This window comes from Nilaparvata lugens, chromosome 4 (genome assembly GCF_014356525.2).
Source record: "Nilaparvata lugens isolate BPH chromosome 4, ASM1435652v1, whole genome shotgun sequence".
Lineage (NCBI taxonomy): Eukaryota > Metazoa > Arthropoda > Insecta > Hemiptera > Delphacidae > Nilaparvata > Nilaparvata lugens.
The window spans coordinates 74,494,138-74,514,850 of record NC_052507.1 but is presented as its reverse complement, the minus strand read 5'-3'; the positions used below and the strand labels follow the sequence as shown (position 1 = coordinate 74,514,850).

Below are 20,713 nucleotides of genomic sequence, written 5' to 3'. Positions count from 1 at the left end.
TTCTACTTTGAAAATTAGAACTACTAGAACTACACCAAAGAAGAAATTGGACGGAGTACATTTCTTGGCACATAACGGAAAAGATCCGAAAATTTCACTATAGGCCTAAGGGTTGAAACATGTTTGTGTTCTTCTCCAACACAATTCATCATATTTGTTTAAATCAGAGTGACAAAAAGATGTTGATCACAATAGGTTTTTCAAAAAAGTTGTCAGTTTTTCCCGTTGAACACAAGTTAAATGTTACTCTACTTCTCAATTGGCAAGAAATTGCCGAAATTTGTTGAAATCTCAGTTAAAAACTCTGGTGTAAACATGGGTTTATTGGTAGTGAAGTGAATACTGTTATCAGAATGTATATAACTCAGAAATGTAATCACTTTTGAATACGTTTCTAATATTTGACTACATTGTTGTTCAATGTTTCTTTCCATTACGAACTGCTTGTTAATAATTACTTTTGAATACTTAAATTACGACATAGCAGTCTGATTTTTATAAATAAAAGCTATTAGCTTTTACCATAGAGAAACAATAGCGTAAGTAGATATCTCATGGTATAGGGCGTTTATGTCGCAACTTTTACTGTTATCTCAAGCCGATTACTGTCGATTATTGTCGATTTTCACTGTTTTGACCGGGTAAGAGTGTATGAACGGCACAATATGAGAGACTACCAGCGTCATAAAGCTTTACGTGAAAGAACTACTTGGTCTATAGGCTTGAGATAACAGTAAAAGTTGCGACATAAACGCCCTATACCATGGGGTATCTACTTACGCTATTGCTTTTACTCACATTTGTGGAGCGCTTTGGGACACTAGGCCCTTTCTCAGCACACACAGAGTTGGCAACTCTTTCAGAAAGCTTTTTTCTCAGAGTGTTGAGGAAGGCCTAGTGTCCGAAAGCGCTCCACAAATGTGAGTAGAAGCTAACAGCTTTTATTTATAAAAATCAGACTGCTATGTCGTAATTCAAGTATTCAAAAGTGATTATTAACAAGCAGTTCGTAATGGAAAGAAACATTGAACAAAAATGTAGTCAAATATTAGAAACGTTTAGTTAGAAGTTTCTGTTACACTGAAGTTGACACTGTTTTTCTCTCCGATACAACTCGTGATTATTTATTTCATTTCACAATCACAACATTAAATTAATGATTGGGAGAAAATTAAGAGGATAAACCCAAACTGTTTGTCTCCCTAATTTTGATAAAAATAATCTAAATGCGGTTTTGTAAACACTTCTTATAAAAATCACAAAAAATTACAGTCCAAGTATCCAGTAGTTGACAGCATATTTTTGTGTTTTTATTATGAATAAACATCACAATATCTTTGCAAACAGTGAGTCAGAATAATTTTCAAGAGATTTTGTAGAATTGCACCATAAGATTTGGAATTTGAATTTTGCGTGAGTAAAACTTACTATACTAAATGGAAAATACAACAAATCGTGGTTTTCTTATGAAGTCAAGCATTAAATATAAGTCAATTCTTATAAAAACACTTTACTTGAATGGGCTACTTTTATAAATTATAAAACAATATTGAAACTTCGACAAAATTACTCTCATTTATTGACTCATAACTCATGTCATATATGCAGTCTACAGATGGAATTAAATTAGAGATTTGTTCAAATGCTAATTAATGTATAATTATTATTATTATTATTATTATTAGCCGTCAAGCTCCCAGATGGAAGACGCTGAGCAAAATTTGGTTCATTTTTTGTTTTTCTTGTTCTTTTTATCAATCCACCAGTTTTTCATTTTCAGTGAGAACTCCGCTTTCCTTGCTTCACTCCATTTTGTTCCCACTCTTGGCACAGTCATCTCTGGTTTAACTTCCCATTTTTCAACCTTTTCTCTGAAACTGTTCCTGTTGTATATTTCATCATTGTTAATGTTAGCAAGTATTAAGTCCTTCTTGACGTTTTTCATCCATGCACCTCCATTACTAAGGGTTGCTACATATGTTACTATTCTTTTTGTAAGTCTGTGATCTGGAAGCCTCATTATGTGACCATAAAATTTAAGGCGCCTTTTCCTGATGTCTGCTTCTATGTTAGAGTATTCTTCAACTTGGCTGTTTTCTGTAGTCTATAACCATCTTCGGTCTTTCTTGGTCCAAGTATTTTTCTAATTATCTTCCTTTCTTCTTTTTTCAAATTTTCAGTATCTGTTTTTCTGCTAAGTGTTAGGGTCTCGCTGGCAAATTTTAAATTTTTATATTTAAAATATAAAAATGTATAATTATTATTTAATGAAAATCCCAAAAAATGCTGTAAATCACCCCGATGACTCCTGCTACTGCAAATATTGACAACAGGGTTAACAGCTAGATGGAAATTCGATGAGAGCTACTATCCAAAAATTATTTGCCAGCTGTTATCCCTGTTGTCAATATTTGCAGTAGCAGAAGTCTTCGGGGTGATTTACAGCATTTTATTGGGATTTTCGTTAAATAATAATTATCATATAGACAGCTTTGTCTTTGAGTGAAAGTGAAAGATAGACAAACACTCATCACAATTCAAATTTGTAAAAAACATTTAAAAATTTTCAGGTACACGGTTCATGTTCCTACCAATCTAACATTGACTGGTTTCAGCAACTCCACTAAAAACATTGGACTTCCCATTGAGGTATTACTGTTTCACTAGTCAATCTACTGAAATATGCATTTTTCATCAATCACATCCATACTTTTTATCAAAAATAGTTTCATTTATATTGAAATTATAAGTTTTGTGAATTTAATATTGTTCTAGAATTTATTTATTTTCAAGTTTATGGTAGTCTCCCTATTGTAAAAATGTTCAATATTACTTTGCATTGAGATTCATTCACTCAATTTCATCAGAAACTGTTTCTAGTCTAAGGTGAGGAGTAGTTTGCTAAGAAGAAGGCTTCCTAGTAGATTTCAAAGTGGATTTCTAGAGTAATAGGCTATATTGTTATTGTTATCACATAGCAATTATCCTGTAAATTTAGAAAAAGGCGTTGAATATTCCCTAGAAGCATAAATAATGACTAGTTTCCATACTCTGATAGCAAGGTCTATAGATAGAGGTCATGACACCAATGTACATTTTGGAGCAAGACTCAATATATTCATTCCATATTATGTTACCATCAAAATATGCTACACAATTTTTACTGTAATATAATACTAGAATTAATAAAAACAATATAAAACATTTAGTAATTTACCCTTTTCATTTAAAACATTTTAAAATTTTAAAACATTTCAACGCACTAGTTTCGGCCTACTTTGGCCTTTAAGGGTAAATTAGGGTACTACATGTTTTTATTAATTTTAATAAAGTAGGCCATACACGTGAAGTGATTTTATAATACTAGACTACATTCTCACTAGAAACACTTTAGCTATTTATCAGCTCAGACTTTCAGCAAGTAAGCAAACTTTTAAAAAAGCAACAAAATGGCCTCGTGTCTTGAACTCTTGAGTATGTGAAATGTATGTATATGTTTACCTGATGACTTTGTCAATAACATGCATTATTTGTTCACTGCAGTAAAAACATTTTGAATTTGAACTATTTCTACAGACCTTGCTAATTGATAGTAATAGTGAAAAGAGGAATTTATAATTTCTCCTCCACTCCCCACACCAAGTGGTAATTCTTGTGTTCTTTCACAACCGTTTTTTTTTGTGATGATTAAAACGCCGTGTTTCATTATTTTTAAGACACTTGAAGGAGATAAAGACGAGTCTGCTCTCAACCCTGCTGTTTGGAACAAAGTTATAAGTGCTGTTCAACAAAAAAAGGTAATAATATAAGGTGAAATGAATGTAATGTTGTCAGCTCCACATGATATGTAGAATATTATCACTTGAAGACATCTTAGGTATAGACATCACTTTCATATAGACACTTTTGATATAGACATTACTTTCATATCACTCTTAGTAGTATTGAGAAATTCCACATCCCTGTATCTAGTGTAAATTTTCAAAAATAGGTAATACATGTCATTGGCTACAATAGTTTTACGATGAGCACAATAAATATTGATGCACTTCATTCTAAATAAATTAATTGTGATACATGGTTTGAAGATTTATAACATCATATGGGAGATTCAGATCTCTAGGATCTTTCTAAATTGAATAATCAGTGGCATTGCTGCTGAAATCCACATCAAGTTCTTAAATGTTTCGAGTAAATTGAACAAAATCCTATAATTTATGTATATTTTGCAATGAAATTTCTAGATATTCAGATTCTTTCAACATTTTATCATATCATTTCAAACTTTATTAATAAATTCACTCAAGGTTTTTGCAGTAACATATTCTTATCTCCTGTAAAGTTTTCGTACATTTAATATTTCTTGCAAATAAAATAGATCCTACTTCGAAATTTAAATTATTGGTTGTGTCTTCAAAGAGTAAAGGTTACTATAGTGAGGTCCACTTTATAATGGCAGTGGAGAATGATGGGAGAACAACATTGCCGATACTCTGTCTTGTCAATGCCTTTTATGGAGGGTAACTGATACCGATTTATTGATATAATATTAACTGTTCATTCTCGTTTAAAATAATCAATTATATTCTATCAATTAAAAAATTATATTTTTGAATGATTTCATAATGAATTTTCATGATCAAGATTGAATATTTTGTTAATGAATTATATTTCTACATTGTTAAAAAACGATCTGGCAACAGAGCAAAGCGAGAAAGAGATAGCGCTACCCGCTTTGTTGAATGATAGCAATACAATTGCTAATTAAACACTGCCATTATAACGTGGACCTCACTATAGTAAAATTCAATAAAGAACTATCAATTACCACACCTGTAGAAATAAATGATCGAGGATATTGTATATTAATAGAATATTTACTATAAAAATAAAAACGTTCTGTTGCAGATGTTTCTTGGTGCATGTGCATTTACTGTTACTGATGCCAGAAAGCTAGCAGTGAACTTCACAACTGCTATAAGTGTGGAGCCATATGTTTTCTTTCTCTCTCGACCGAAGGAGTTGAGCCGAGCTCTCTTGTTCATGTCTCCCTTCACTATCAGTGTGAGTTGCCGCACTTTTAATAATCAATTTTTAAGAGAGTGTATTTCTTCGAAAAAAACTCGAATAAGGAATAATCTAGAACATAGAAAAATTGTGTTGTTGATACTTCTACCCTTGAATATCATACATGATTCATGAGAGAAAATGTTGAAGTGTTCTAGAAGTGAAGTCTAGTGTTCACTGATTGGTGTGAGTAACAACCGTTTCACTGTTGTGTGTTGTTGAATAAGTAGACGATTAGTAATTTGACAAGTTGTTTATTAATTAGACAAATAGACATGTAGACAAGAAGACAAAACCGTTCTGGTCATACATAACCTCCTAACAATTCACCCTGGCTTGGCCCGCGCTTCCTTCTCTTGTTGCCAACTTGAGCATGAATCAGTACCAACATACAACATTCACCAGTACAAGAATGCCAGTACAATATGGAGGAACGGTAGACACTCCTTACAAACAGTGAGTAAACATTTACCACTTCAACGTTTTCATTAAATAAATGGTGTAGGCCTATAATTTTCTAGAAAAAGCTGGATTACCATGTATAAAACTTGTTCATACATATTACATAACATTTTTATAGTGGGGAAACTTCATTGAGATAAAACTGCATTAGAATTAATCAACAGTTTGGTATTCAAACAAAAATGGATCGTTAATTCAAATCTCCAACTTAGTGCCGGTTGCACAAAAGCCGCTTAAATGTTAACCGTGATTAATTCCACGAGAACCAATCAGAGAAGCCGTCTTTTCAAAAACGCCTTTTCTGATTGGTTCTCGTAAAGTTAATCACGGTTAAAATTCAACCGGCTTTTGTGCAACCGGGCCTTAGACCCGTTCATTTCATCTTAAATTTTCTTGTTCATTTCATTTTATTAAATGGATCAACAACTATAGTGAGGTCCACATTATAATGGCAGTGGAGGAAGATAGGCGAATAGTGTTGCCGATTCTCTTTCTTGTCACTGCCTTCTTTAGAGGATAACTGATACCGGTATTATTTGATGTGATATCAACTGTTTATTCTTGTTTAAAATAATAAATTATATTTTATCCGTCAAGAAAATAATATAAGAAAATAATAGAATGTAATATAAACAGACTTTATTCTTAATGATTGAATAATAAATTTTCACAATTGAGATTAAATATTTTGGTAATTGATTGTAATTCTACATTGTTTGAAAAACTATCTGGCAACCTTGCGGAGCTAGAAAAGAATAACGCTATTTGCTTTTTCAAATGATAGACAAGGATAGCAACACTAATGTTTACCAATCCGAAAAAAACAAAACAATTTCAAAACTTCAATAAACACTATGAACATGGACTATGAACTATTCTCCATATTAAGGTGGAATAAAAGCAATATTGTATAAAATAAAATATATAATAATATTGTATATAAACATAATATATAAAAAATACCAAAAGTTATCAGTGCAACCAAAAAATAACACTTAAGATGATGCCTTAGTGCTTTGAAACTCAAATTTGGCTCAAATAAATTATGTGGAACTGAAAATATAGTTTTTATTTCACTTTAACACCAATGTTAATCGAATACTGCCATTTTAACATGATCCTCACCATATTGTACCGTAGTACCCTCTTGCTTCTATTTTAAAGATATGACATATTTCAAAACATTTATGTAATTCTCAAGTGTAAATATGAAAAGGCCTATTAATAATATGAATTGTGGCAATTTGGATTCGCAGACATGGTGCTGCATTACGGCAGCTGTGATCCTGATGACGCCCGTGCTTTGTGCGATCAGCCGAGCAAGTCCGTTCTATCGGGTGTACGGCGCCAATAGAGCTGGTGGCTTCCACTCTCCCATGAATTGCTTCTGGTATATCTACGGCGCTCTACTCCAACAAGGTACAATAATAGACCATATTCATAATCATTCTTTACTGTCTCAATAAGTATTATGACAAATGCATCTATAGACATCGTCAGGTAGGCTACATACAAAAATATCGCAAATCAATACTATAGTTAGATAATAGTAGAACTACAGTTATTGAATACGGTAAAGCGTAAATTGTATTTTGAAAAGTGAAAGTGGCATAACCAACATTTTGATTTGGACATTATAGTATAAATATTGGGAATGGGACAGTTTTGGGCGTGAGCCTGTTGTGTCTTTCCTCATGTTAAGTATTTGTACACAATGTGATAAATAAATAAATAAATAAAGAAAGAAAGAAAGAAAGAAAGAAAGAAAGAAAGAAAGAAAGAAAGAAAGAAAGAAAGAAAGAAAGAAAGAAAGAAAGAAAGAAAGAAATATTTATTGCCAAAATCATTAAACAAACTTTACAAATGTGAAAAATATAAAAATTTTCATATACAATACATTGCAAAAACTTAAAATTAAAATATTTTCCATTTAAAAATCGATTATAATATTATCATTGGCGTTACCAGCAAAACTAAGTAGTATGAGCGATGGCAACGAGTAATCAATCAGTCGGCTATAATTAGTGGCTTGAGATTCAGTCGAAAATAGAAAAAATATAATAAAGAAACAAGAAACATATGGAATGTATGAAAAACTAGAAAAAAATTTCAATCCGAAAAGAAGAAGCACTAAGAGTGAAATACTAAGAGAGCAGAAAAACTAGAATGAATTCATAATAATTTAAAAACTCAAAAGAAAAAGAGATTATTCATGTAATTATTAATCTACAATTCACTGTACATATGTAATCCATTTAGTAACATAATGTAATTCATTTGTAGCATATATGCAATTCCTTTTGTAAGCAAAGAGAGAATTAGAAAAACAATACAATACAGTACACATGACACAAAAAATAAAACTTAAACTCAGAGAGAGAAAATTAATCTGGGAGTATAGCCCTACTAATAATAAATTCAGAGGAACTGAGGAAGACAGTATATGCACATCAAATTAAAATATTATATGTAAAATATTATATTATAATATAATAAATATGATAAACAATTAATCATGGAAACGACAGACGTAACATGGCAGAAATAAAATATTACATAGCCTATATTATATAACAATGTATAACATTGAAAATGAAATTAAATGAAAAGCTACAAATTGACTTTGTGAAATCACATCTGCAATTACCAAATAGGTACCGTAATCGCCAGACCTTATTAATTATTTCATCAAGCGTTTCTCAGGCACCAACGAAATCAGCCAATTGGAGAGCTTCCTGCCCTGCCGACTTTGAAAACGCCTGAAAAACTGTTCATGTGGCTTGGTACTAAGAATAGAGTTCCTATGTTTCCTCTATTGTAAAATGTAATCAGATGCTATTTGCGATAATCCACCGTCTATGAACTACAGTAAGGTCCTCCTCGTTATGACAGTATTTGATAGACATTTATGCTGCTATCCTTGTTTATTATTCAAAAAAGCAGATAGCGCTACCCTTCTCTACCTCTGCAACGTTGTCAGACCGCTTTTCAAAAATTTAGAAATATAATCAATCAACAAAATATTCAATCTCAATTATGAAAATGTAATAATTAAAAAATATATTTTCCTTGAAGAATAGAGTATAATAATTGATTATTTTAAACAAGAATGAATAGTTGATCTTACAGATATAGGCCTACCGGTATCAGGTATCCTCTATAGAAGGCAGTGGGAAGGCAGGGAATCGGCAACACTGTTCTCCTATCTTTCTTCACTGCCATTATAACGTGGACCTCACTGTAGTGCAATGCAATCAGATGATATTAGCGATAGACGACCGTCTATGAACTAGATATTCTCAGCCGGTTACATCGATTTTTGGACATACGATATTTTGCCGTTCTTATAAATTCTATTAGATTAAACAGATGATTTCAAACAGATAATGTATGTCAAGTTCCGTTTAATCTAATAGAATTTATAAGAACGGCAAAATTTCGTACGACCAAAAATCGATGTGTGTGTAGCTAGTCTAACTGGCAGACACTCAGTAACGATTATTGGGTCGATTCTGCTAGAGTCGATTCTATAGTGGTTAAGTGGTAGAGTGGACATTACTGTCCAAACTTCGCCACGTCAACAAATAAAATCCAATTAATTGAATAGCGTATTTTTCTATTCAAGTATTTATTCATTCAATCATATTTTAGAATTGATAAGGTGTCTGTTTTGATGTGATCGATTTGTGGCTGTTGTATCAGGTGGAGGTGCCCTGCCGGCGGCCGATAGCAGTCGCCTGGTGATCGGCACGTGGTGGCTGGTGGTGCTGGTGGTGGTGACCACCTACTCGGGCACCCTGGTGGCCTTCCTCACCTTCCCCAAGATGGACGCCCTGGTGGCCGATGTCGACCCAACTGCTCGCCAGCGGTCACCACCTCACCTGGGGAATTCCGGCCGGGTCAACGCTACAGGCATCACTCAAAGTAACTCCTGTATTGTGAGATCCATGTTATAGCTTAGAGAAAAGATAGCATGAGAAGATATCCCACGTTCTCAGTGAATTTTGCAAAATAATTCCAATTAAGTTTTTCAAAAAGACGAAAAATGTTGTGAGAAATAAAATAAATTTGAAAACAGGGTACTTTGATTTAAATTTTAAGTAATCCCAATAGTATACACTGCAGTGACATTATACTATTGAATTGAATTGAATTTATTGCCAAAAATTACAAATACATATTTTTACAATACAATATAAATAACATTGATTGTAACCTAAGTGCATTAGTAACATCACTGTAATACTTGGCACTGCCAACATAAGATTCCTTGTGTGTTGGCAGTGAGTTGCAGTTTATTTATTCTGTTTCAATTCAGGTCAGTATAAATTAATATACAATTGATAATGCTAACGAAGAAATTACAATGCTAAAAATTTAATAATGCTAATGAAGCTAAACCTATTATACAAAAAAAAAAAAACGCACAGGCTCAGAGCAAAAAAAAACTTGAGAATACTATACATACTATACTATGATGAAATTTTAATCTAATTAATGACTGTGACATCTTGAGGCCATCATGACAGTGAAACTTTCTCAAAGAAAAACAAATGAACTGATACAATAAAAAGAAGTTCCTGTAATGTTGACTTGGGACAAATACAAGCCTGGTTCAAGAGTATACATGCCCATCGCTCACTGTTTTTAGTAACAATTATTTGTATACAACATTATACTTTATACCACTAGTTTAAAGAATACATTTTGGCCAATCCAATATTTTATACTTTTAATTGAATCGCGTGTAATTTTTTTTATCTATTCATATTTTTTAGCGCGTCAATTAGATTTACCATGAGTCGAATCCATGTTATGATCGATTTTTTATAATTCCAAGGTATTTTAAATCGACTTTTAGAGGTCTCATTGTTTTTTTTCAAGTTGTTAATCAAGTGGAAATTTTCATTTTTCCTCTTCCAACTCTTATTTCTATTAACAAAGCTTGTAGCAAGAAGACACTCTTAATGCTTCTTCCCTTTTTAGCTATAATATTATTTATAGGATTGAGATTATTTATAATCTTTTTCAAATACACCATTAATTCATTCTGTAATCGTGTTAGTACTTTACGTAACAAGTCCGGTAACGATAATATACCGCATAAGTATGATTGTTTCTGCTCGAAACGTAATTGAGGGCAGAATTATCATACGAATGCGGTAAATACGTTACCGTACAAGTTACGTACAATATTTTTTGTGATATTTATCTGAGAAAGAATAATATTGCTTAAAAATATAGTACCCATGTTACTTATCTATGATTTGTGTAGAGGGAATATACATTTATTGCACTGATTTGAACTAATCTAATAACTAATTTGAAATAATCACTGATACGAAAATCCGAATAAGTGCTGTATAATCCTCTGGAGATAATATAATACTACACATAATTTACCGGTATAATTTACCGCATAAGTATGATTGTTTCTGCTCGAAACGTAATTGAGGGCAGAATTATCATACGAATGCGGTAAATACGTTACCGTACAAGTTACGTACAATATTTTTTGTCATACTTATCTGAGAAAGAATAATATTGCTGAGAAACAGAAACCATTACCTTCTGCTGCTCGAGCTACTGCATTCTATAAACATGACCTAGCCCGTAGCTCCTAGTTCATAACAGACAGACCCTTCGAGCTCAAATAAAATAATAAAGGCCTAAATTATAAGATTTCAGATGAGTTCTTATAACTTGAAACTCCTTAAATGAGTTCTTTAATTATTTGAGTTAGTATTTTAATTACTCAGATGTTATAAGGACTCAGTAGAGTCTTTACATACTCGACTGTAAAGAGAACATATATGATCTTTACAGTATAGTATGCTGTAATGAGAATCACATGTTTTATTGTTCTGCAAACAGCTGTTTACCGGCTTGATTTAATGCATGGAAAACAGCTGCAATTGGGTAAGTATGACAAAAAATATGTTATGACATTTGGCTCATTATGATAGGAATTCAGCATTTGATAACTACCCTTCATATCCCTATAATGAGGAAGCAAATTCACTATTGATATATTTCCACCTCACCGTATTTCATGTTAATTTATCAATTTCAGTCGAGCGATGAAGATAAGTTGAAAGCGCTGTACAAGGGAGCTCGCCTGCATCCTTCCATATCCAAAGAGCTGATCGAAGACATTCGCTCCGGACATCACGTCTACATACAGCGCAAAACCAGTCTGCTCTTTCTCTTACACCGGCTGTTTCTCAACACAAGCACTTGTGACTTTTCTCTCGGTAATTTCCACATCAATGAATATTTTCTGGGTGATTTTCTTTCTATGCTGAGGGTGATGCCCTGATGAGCTCTAAGCTTGTGTGTGGGTAATGCGGTGGATGATAATGATAAAGATGAATGGCTTTAATAAAAACAATATAAAAGCTACCCTTTTTTAAAAACTTTAAAATAATTTAACGACTAGTTTCGACCATAGGTTATTTACTTTCGAAACTAGTCGTTAAAATATTCTAAAGTTTTTAATAAAGGGTACTACAAGTTTTTATATTGTTTTTATTAATTTGAACAAAAGTAGCCCATATAAATGAAGTGATTTAATGAGTGGCTTTTTATTCAATAAACTCATCCCACATCAGTTCCATTATCCACGCACAAGCCTGGAGCTCATGTGGTCATCGTCCTCAGAAAAAAAATGATTAAGTTTTCCGTTGTTTAATTCAGTACAGAAAATTAATTTGTAAAATATTTTAATCGAGTGTAATTTTTGTACCAGTTGATAGACTTGAATTCGCAATAAACGTTAATAATAATATTGAGTGACCTGGCTGGCTAAGGTCTGGTGTTAGAGTTTTCAGAACGCACCTGATCAATTTCAGGGCCTCTGACATGACCTAACGACTGTTACTAGGCAGCCAGTACTGACGGTTAACTGACTAAGGTCTGGTGTTAGAGTTTTCAGAACGCACCTGATCAATTTCAGGGCCTCTGACATGACCTAACGACTGTTACTAGGCAGCCAGTACTGACGGTTAAACATGTCCTTCCGAAACACGGGAAACCTTGTCCATTCGCAAACCTTGACCTAGCTGTAGAATCTAGCTAAAATCCTACAAACTCAATTTGAATCAAGTCATATATTGCGTTCAATGAGCCCCACAGGGTAACTGCCAATAAATAAAAAATAAAATACAGAAGGCTTGCTTCGCTCTCCATGTATCTCATCTTCTTTGTAGAGAGTTAGTGGAAAGGATACTTTGAATATTCTTTCCGAAGAATGGACATTGATATGGTCAAAGTTTATGTAGATGCATAACAGTATTATCTATTCTATCTATAGTTATTACAAATTGTTTTTTTTTCATATCATATACAGCTCAATAATTATTTTCTTCGTTTATGTTATATAAATTCATCTAAACTTTGCTGTTTTGTAAGTAATAGTATTAGTGTATAAGCCAGTATATATTGTAATCTACATAAATTAGGCACTCAATCAATCAATCAATCAATCAATCTCTCTGTTCTAGCTGTGAATGATATTGCATTTCATGTTCAATTTTTCTGTTAATAATTTTCCGTTTCTCTCTTAAAACAGGTAGTGAAGAGTTTATGTATGAGCATCTTGCAATGGCAATCACGAAAGGCAGTCCTTATCTGAAAATAATCAACAAACAGTGAGTAGTTATTTATGAAAACATTTTTTATTCTCCTAAATAGAATACTCGAGTTAAATTTGTATAATACCACTCCTATTATAAACAATTTTCAACAATCTCCAAATAAACAATTTTCATTTCAGTACAAGTCGCACTAATTTAAACAATATTTAACAAATGAACAATTTTCAAATCAGTATGGCTCGTACTGATTTGAACATTGTTTATTTGCATTGGAATTCAGACCTTGTAGAATGCAGTTACCAGACGCTAGACTTGCATAGCGGTTAAATGCTCTCCTGACGGATTGTGCACTAAAGACTGATGAGAAATGTTGAGCTTGTCATAAGACTTGATGGAAAAAGTCATAAAGTCACAAACGACCAAAAACGTGGAACGTTTTCTTGAAGAGTATAATTTTCAATTAGAAATAAAAGTGGATGGAAGTGAACAGCGGTGAGTTGAAACCTCTCAACAAATTAATGTCAAAGAGTAGGGATTACAATGAAACGTGGTGAGTTAGATGATGAAGTATTTGAGCTTCATTAATTTATTTGAATCATCTAATGGTTCCTCCTGAAATAAATTTGAAACGCAATTCTGAATGCTGTTTACGAATGACTTTGATTGTTGCAAAGCTATGCAAAACTAGACAGAATTTATATCTTTTGAATTGATTGGAATGATTTTAGTTTCCCTTGAGGCAAACTATGTTTGTATTCTCCATTCCGTAAAATTTTCCCCTTCATTCATGAAGAAATTTAACAATGAAAATCAAATTGTATTTGAAATAATTACTAGAACTTTTTAAGTTATATCAAAAAACATAAGTACCTTAATCAAAATTCATTATTGAATCTGATAGCATTTATATGCCAAATTTTAGTTGATAATGCTGTCGTCAAAAAATATGAAATGACATTTTTTTCAAAATACTAGGTACTGTTGCTACATGTTCAGTTGTCGGACTACCTAAAAAATATTATGCTTTTCTGTTATGGCACGTTAAACTGTCGGTCCCGGCTGAAGTATGACAGTCCATTGACGGCTTAAATTATTACTGGGAACCTTCCCGCAAGGGACTCCCCACCAACAAAAGCCAAACGAATTTACCTTTTACTATGGCCACAAAATACAATTTGAGAGCCACAAGAATACTATAAGTAGGTGCGTCTTAAATTTAAAGTAATTCTGAATAAGGTCAACTAAAGAATTGAAGAGCTCACATTGAAATGTCTTAGGTATGAATTATGTTTAGACTTGAAAAAACCCATAATTTTGTAGCGTTTAGATAAATTATGTTTTAGAAGCTAAATAATAGTCACTATTGACAATTAAATAGAAATAATACTAGTTTTCTAATACATGTATTTATCAATTATTGAGTGATGAGTAAGATTATAAAAGCAAATAATCCACACAATATCCACATTCGATAGAGGCCTAGTTCCAATGGGACAATCAATTTGTCATTGGTATTGAGCTACCAATTGCTAATTAGGAATTACTCTTGTACCACTTTAAGCGGTCCCTAGACGGTCAATATTATTGAACAATAATAGTAATATATTGGTTGGTGTGTATCATACTTGAATGTAACATTGAAGACTTTGAAGTTGGAGAGGAGATATATATGCAGAATATTCATAACAAAGAATGGGAAAAAGGAAGAATAATTGAGAAATTACCACAACCACGTTCATTTCTGGTTAGAAACAATAATGGCGGTGTTCAGCGAAGAAATACAATTCATATAAGAAAAATAAAAAGGGAAATACACACAGCTAGAATAATAAGCACGTCATAGACACTGTAATGGGGTTAAAAAATAGGGAATATATTGGGGTTATATTATGTATGGTATTGAGCTGGTATTATAGTAACAATTTATAATGGGGGAATCACTTGGCTTGCGAGAGGTTAAATTGATCTAACTCTATAACTTATGAGAAAAGGAACTATAATTTAAAAGATTAAACAAAACAGATAATCGATTCAATTTAATTGAAAACTCAAAGTTAAAGTGGAAACTAAAATAAAATATTAAGAATACCTTTTAAATAAACAATAGAAAAACAATTACAGGATTTGCCTTTAATAAAAAATATATGAATAATATATATTAATAAAATTAATAATATAAGTAACTTACTGAACCAGGAAAATGGTGTCTCGGAACAGGTGGGTAGAGCCGGGCCCGATTATCTACTGTAGATAGTTCCAGGTCCCGTCCTCGTAACCGACTGCCAAGAGGCATACATTTTCAGTCCAATTTTACTTGTCATGAATTTTCACCGTCGTCGACACTTTTAATTTTTAAACAATGGATGCTCTCAGATTGTGAAAATTCTTGTCAAATAATCGGCTACCTTACAACACTGATATCATAAGTAGGTGTATATTGTAGTGGGTATATATTGTACAGTAATATTGACCGTCTAGTGAGCGCTTTATTTATAATTCTTCAATCCCTGAAACTTGCCTAATAGTTATTTATAATAGGTATCCTAAGTATGATTAAAAACCTTAAAACGGCAACTATTTTGATTTTCGTTGGATACTTTGAAACGTAACTAATACCTAATTATTTATAATAGCCTAAGTATGATTAAGAGCCTTAACACGGCACTTATTTTGACTCTCATCAGATATTATTTATTTATGGAGACAACAGGTTACCCCTAATGTGTCTCCTTCACAAATACAACAATACAAGATACAATACGTGAAATACAACAATACAATGAAAAAAATGAACAAAGTAACTTACAATTGCAATATTGTTAAAATAAAAAAAAACTATAGAAATGCAAGAGAAGGAAAAAAATAGATGTAGCCTATACAATAAAATAATTATAAAACGGAATATAGAAATGAAAAGGTTCTAAAATTAAAATAAAAATGTTACAAAGAATGGATAAAACTAACAAAATGAATGTCAGAGGACTGATACCTGCCAATGAAGCAACAGAATGAGTAAGATGTACGAGTACATAGTGCAATAGATACACACCTATAGACAGCAACAAATAATTGACAACACGACTGAGCAAGGATATCTCACAATAGACTGTTTAATATTCTATGAAATTTTTCACGAGAGAACCAGAAGATGTCTAGTTGCCCAGAGAAACAGTTGAAAAGTCTTTGAATTCTGTTGACTGGAGAATTATAGTGACTCACAGTTCTGGACCGGGGCACAAAACAAGAGAAAGTGGAGCGACGTGATATATAAATATTTACATATGAAAGCAAATATGGGGAATCTATTTTATGATTTAATAAGCTATGAAGTAAAATTAAAGACTTAACATCTCGTCTTGTTTTTAATGATTATATGTACTATTTTTAATGATACATGTATGTGTATGTGTTTTAATGATGTATATATATATATATATGATTATATGTACCTATTAATTTATATTAATTAGTATTTGCAGTCTGCTGTTGTTCAATTAGTAAAAATGTTTTGTTTTGTAGAATCGATTGGATGCACAGAGTTGGTCTGATAGGAAAGTGGCTGAAGCAGTATCTGCCCGAGAAAGATCAGTGTTCTGTATCAGTATCAGCCTCCGAAGTCAATAACCACAAGGTTAATCTGGATGATATGCAAGGCTCCTTCTTTGTTCTATTTCTAGGTAGGACTGAATATACTAGTAGTTCTGTGAACAGTAGACCTCGCGCAGTTATAAACCACAGCCTCCTCTTATACTGTCCATCAGAGTAAATCCTGTCTGTATGTCGTGTCGGCGTGATATCGGTGTGAAAACGGCTAATGGCTGTTGGGGTTGGTGTAACAAAAATGCTAACATCAAAAGCTAATCTCCTTCAAGACATACTGGCAACAGGACAGCCCGAGTTCAAAGCAGAGAAAGGTCGAGAGACAATACTATGTCATTTTAGTTACTAAATGAAAAAGACTAAGAAATTGTCAAAAAACCACAGATTTATTGATACTTAGAAAGACCGGTTTCGGTTATTAGCCTACACCATTGTCAATCTCTGAGTTTATCTGATAAACTCAGTCTTCTAAACTCGGTCTTTCTAAGTATCAATAAATCTGTGGTTTTTTGACAATTTCTTAGTCTGTTTCATTTAATATGAATAATTGCCACAACATCAACTACACAAAAAGTGAAAATTTTAGTTACTAATTGCATGCGTTATTGCATGCAATCAATAGTTCATTTAATAGTGCATAATAATTGCATTCAATAAGGCATGCAATTAATAGTCCACACACCAGCTGATCTTTTACCAAGTTACATTGAGATATTACTTGCATGCGCTATCGCATGCAATGAATAATCCACTCGACAGCTGATTTATGATGAATAATTCTATAGTCTGATTAATTCTATCTTCAGAGTAGATGACATATAGTGATATCGGAGTATGGAGGAAATTCCTTTCCCTTTCATGTTATCCTTAAAATTCAACATTTCAAAAAAACCTTGTGTATACATCGACGCGCAGTTAAAAAGGAATATTCCTACCAAATATCAAAGAATTTTATCAATGCGTTACATACATACAGACAGACAAAAGAAAATCCGAGTTATAACATAGACCTCACTGCGCTCGGTCAAATATATTACTGTTGTCTTCTATTTTTCTGTTTAACGGCCATGTTGTGACTTTAATGTTGCAAAATGCTACTTTATTGTTGTCACTATTTGGAAATATTTATATAGCCTACCTATAGTATATTCATTAAGTAGATTCCGTGTTAGTAGAATTCCTTTTATCTAGTTTTGTTGTACAGTCTTCGACTATTCTTAATTCTTTTGCATTTTCAAATTCAAATTTATTTATTCCACACTTATAAATACATATACATAAATGAAACAAAGCTCAACATGACAACACAATCCAACCAAAATGTAATAATTATAAATGGTAAGTGAATAAACCACTGGCATAAGATGACTCTTGTTCGCCAGTGGAGTAGGAGATAAAATTGTAATACGCTTAACCTGATTTAAATTGATTTAACACAGAAGCAAATATATAATGAAACGAAGAATAGAAACAAAATTCACAATAAAATAAAAAATTCTCTCGAGTATCTTATACTATATAACACTATGGTACTCTCTTATTCATAGATATAGTGATTCATAAATACAGTGTAAAAAGGGTATATAGAACGCATTACATGGGAAATAGGAAGAGGGAAAAATCTTAATATTCTTATATAAACAAGAAAAAATCACAAATTTTTAAAATGAGAATAAAAAATTCTGGTAAATTGTAATTCCCTTACGAAAAAAATCACAAAATTTGTTACAACACTTTATGTTTTATGGCAATGAAGGATTATTGATTGTTTACCGTACCGTATTACTTCAATTTTAAGACATACCCTGATGCAAAAAACATTTCCTAATTTTTGTAATTGTTGAATTTTGTGGAGGAAATAAATTTGATTTGAATTGAATTGAATTGAATGTCGTTCAGCGAGTTTTCCCAAGGATGAGGCCTAGTGCAATCGAATTTTTATATCATAAACCTACTATGTTCCAAATTTCGTGAAAATCGTTAGAGCCGTTTTCGAGATCCGTTGAACATAAATAACCATAAATAAACATAACCAATATATATATACAGAAATTGCTCGCTTAATATAATAGGATTTGTGAACAATTAGGCAAGAAATAGTTTTCATTGGAAAATAATAATTGGTTAATAATAACAATAATTGGTTAAATTGGAAATTTGAGAGAACGGAAATCATCCTCTTGGAAAGATGAGACGAAAGTCAAAATAAATCGATCACTTGTTTTTAATTAAGCGTACAAAAATCACCTAAACATACCATCACGGTACTGACAAAATAGTTGTTAACTACTATAACTATAGTTGTTAACTATAATAGTTGTTAACCCATTTAATTTATTTTCAGGCTTCGCTGCTTCAGTTCTTCTCATTGGAATCGAGTTCCTGATAAAAAAGTACGTTATTGCCAAAGAACGCAGAATTATTCAGCCGTTTGTAACTTGATTTCTTAAAAAGCATCAGATTTGCAAATTAAATGAAGCGAATCGAGACATTAACATGTATAATAAAGTTGGAGTTCTTCTCTTCAACTCTGCATAAAAGTTGTGTAGTATATAAGAGTATTCCTGAGATTTATTTTGCAGAACACTTCAAAGATGAAAATGTTTTTACTTTTTAATGAAATGAAAAATTGGTAGGCTACCGTCAACTTTCAGTCAACTTTGAAATTCCAGTGATGCTTTGAACAACACAATTGATCGATTTGGTTATCGGTTATTGGTTATTATTTGTTAATTCAAATATAAACATGATTATAAAGTAAAGATTTACATGTTTATCTTATTTAATGTTTTTTTTTTCAATTCGATCCTTCCAGTACATTTATTACAACCGCTGGCAATGCTCAATAGCCTAGTCGTCTCAATTGAACAAGCAGAGTTGCTTGCATAAATTCTAATCATTTTTCACCTCCATTCAGCCTCTCCTTCAGCCCTGAGAGATTGGAAGATCTTGACAATGTCAATGTTTAAGTAAATACTTAATTGGAGCAAATACTTAAAATTGGATCCAGTACACATTTAATTCATTTCGACAAAAACAATAGAAGTATATTACCTTATAGAAGAATTGGTTATAAACTATCACCACAGATATAAGCATTGTTAATTATTAAATTGGTTAAATACATCAATGAAAATCATTAGGGTCTATGAGTATACCTTATAAAATCATCGATATATCTCTAAAAGCAAATATACACTAAGAAAATCATTCATTCATTGAAGATCGTCAATATGCTAAATTTAATCAAATGGCTAAATGATGTAAGCCTAATTCATTTGCCTTTGCTTTAACCTGTTTATATTATTGTTATATTTAAACTATTGGTTAACTTGGCCTGACTACCTCGATTTTTATCAGTACTTTTGTTCTTTGAATTATATTCAGGATAGATTATTTTTTTTTGTATTTTTTAGTTCTTATTATTTTTTATTGTATTTCTTTTCTCAACTATAATATATTTTATCTATTGTCATTATTATTTATTAAGTTAAGTTTTGCTTGTTTTGAACTGTCCTTTAGTTCTGTTCAGTGATGCTCCTGCAATGCGAACGTGACCTTGTCATCAAGGTCTTTGCATGCAGTATTTTATTTCGTGCATTAATTATGGTGTATTTTTTTAAAACAGAGTAGCTGTGCTAGATTACATTTCATCATCCTATAATGAGAATTAATACAATTAGTATTATCAGCAAATTTCATATTTATTCAGTTAAAAAGTTGTCTTAAGTATTCTTTTATTATTCTTATTTGCTATCTTTTTTGTGCGCTGTTCTGTTGTTGTAAATTGGATGCGAAATAAAGAATCTTATCTTATCTTATCCATTCTTAAGCCTAATAGGCCTTAATTTAAACATAAATACACTATTTTTTCAAGACTAGCTATTTTTAAGGCTGGAAAGGCAATTAATTGTCATATTCACAGGTGATTTGATCAAATTTTTTACTACCACAGTAGTCTACTATACTTATCTTATTACAGTTCTGTT

General features: G+C 31.9%; 1 protein-coding gene across 1 annotated transcript in view; it reads left to right on the top strand.

Annotated features, from left to right (window-relative positions):
- The window catches only part of LOC111054781 (ionotropic receptor 93a), a 32,843-nt gene extending 12,395 nt beyond the window's left edge, over positions 1-20,448 (top strand). The window contains 10 exon segments of the mRNA XM_039427098.1: positions 2,571-2,649; positions 3,717-3,797; positions 4,909-5,064; positions 6,786-6,948; positions 9,232-9,377; positions 9,379-9,453; positions 11,603-11,783; positions 13,100-13,178; positions 16,644-16,801; positions 19,069-20,448. Coding sequence (XP_039283032.1) covers positions 2,571-2,649; positions 3,717-3,797; positions 4,909-5,064; positions 6,786-6,948; positions 9,232-9,377; positions 9,379-9,453; positions 11,603-11,783; positions 13,100-13,178; positions 16,644-16,801; positions 19,069-19,166 — 1,216 coding nt within the window. The 3' untranslated portion in view covers positions 19,167-20,448.
- Positions 20,449-20,713: the final 265 nt, after the last annotated feature.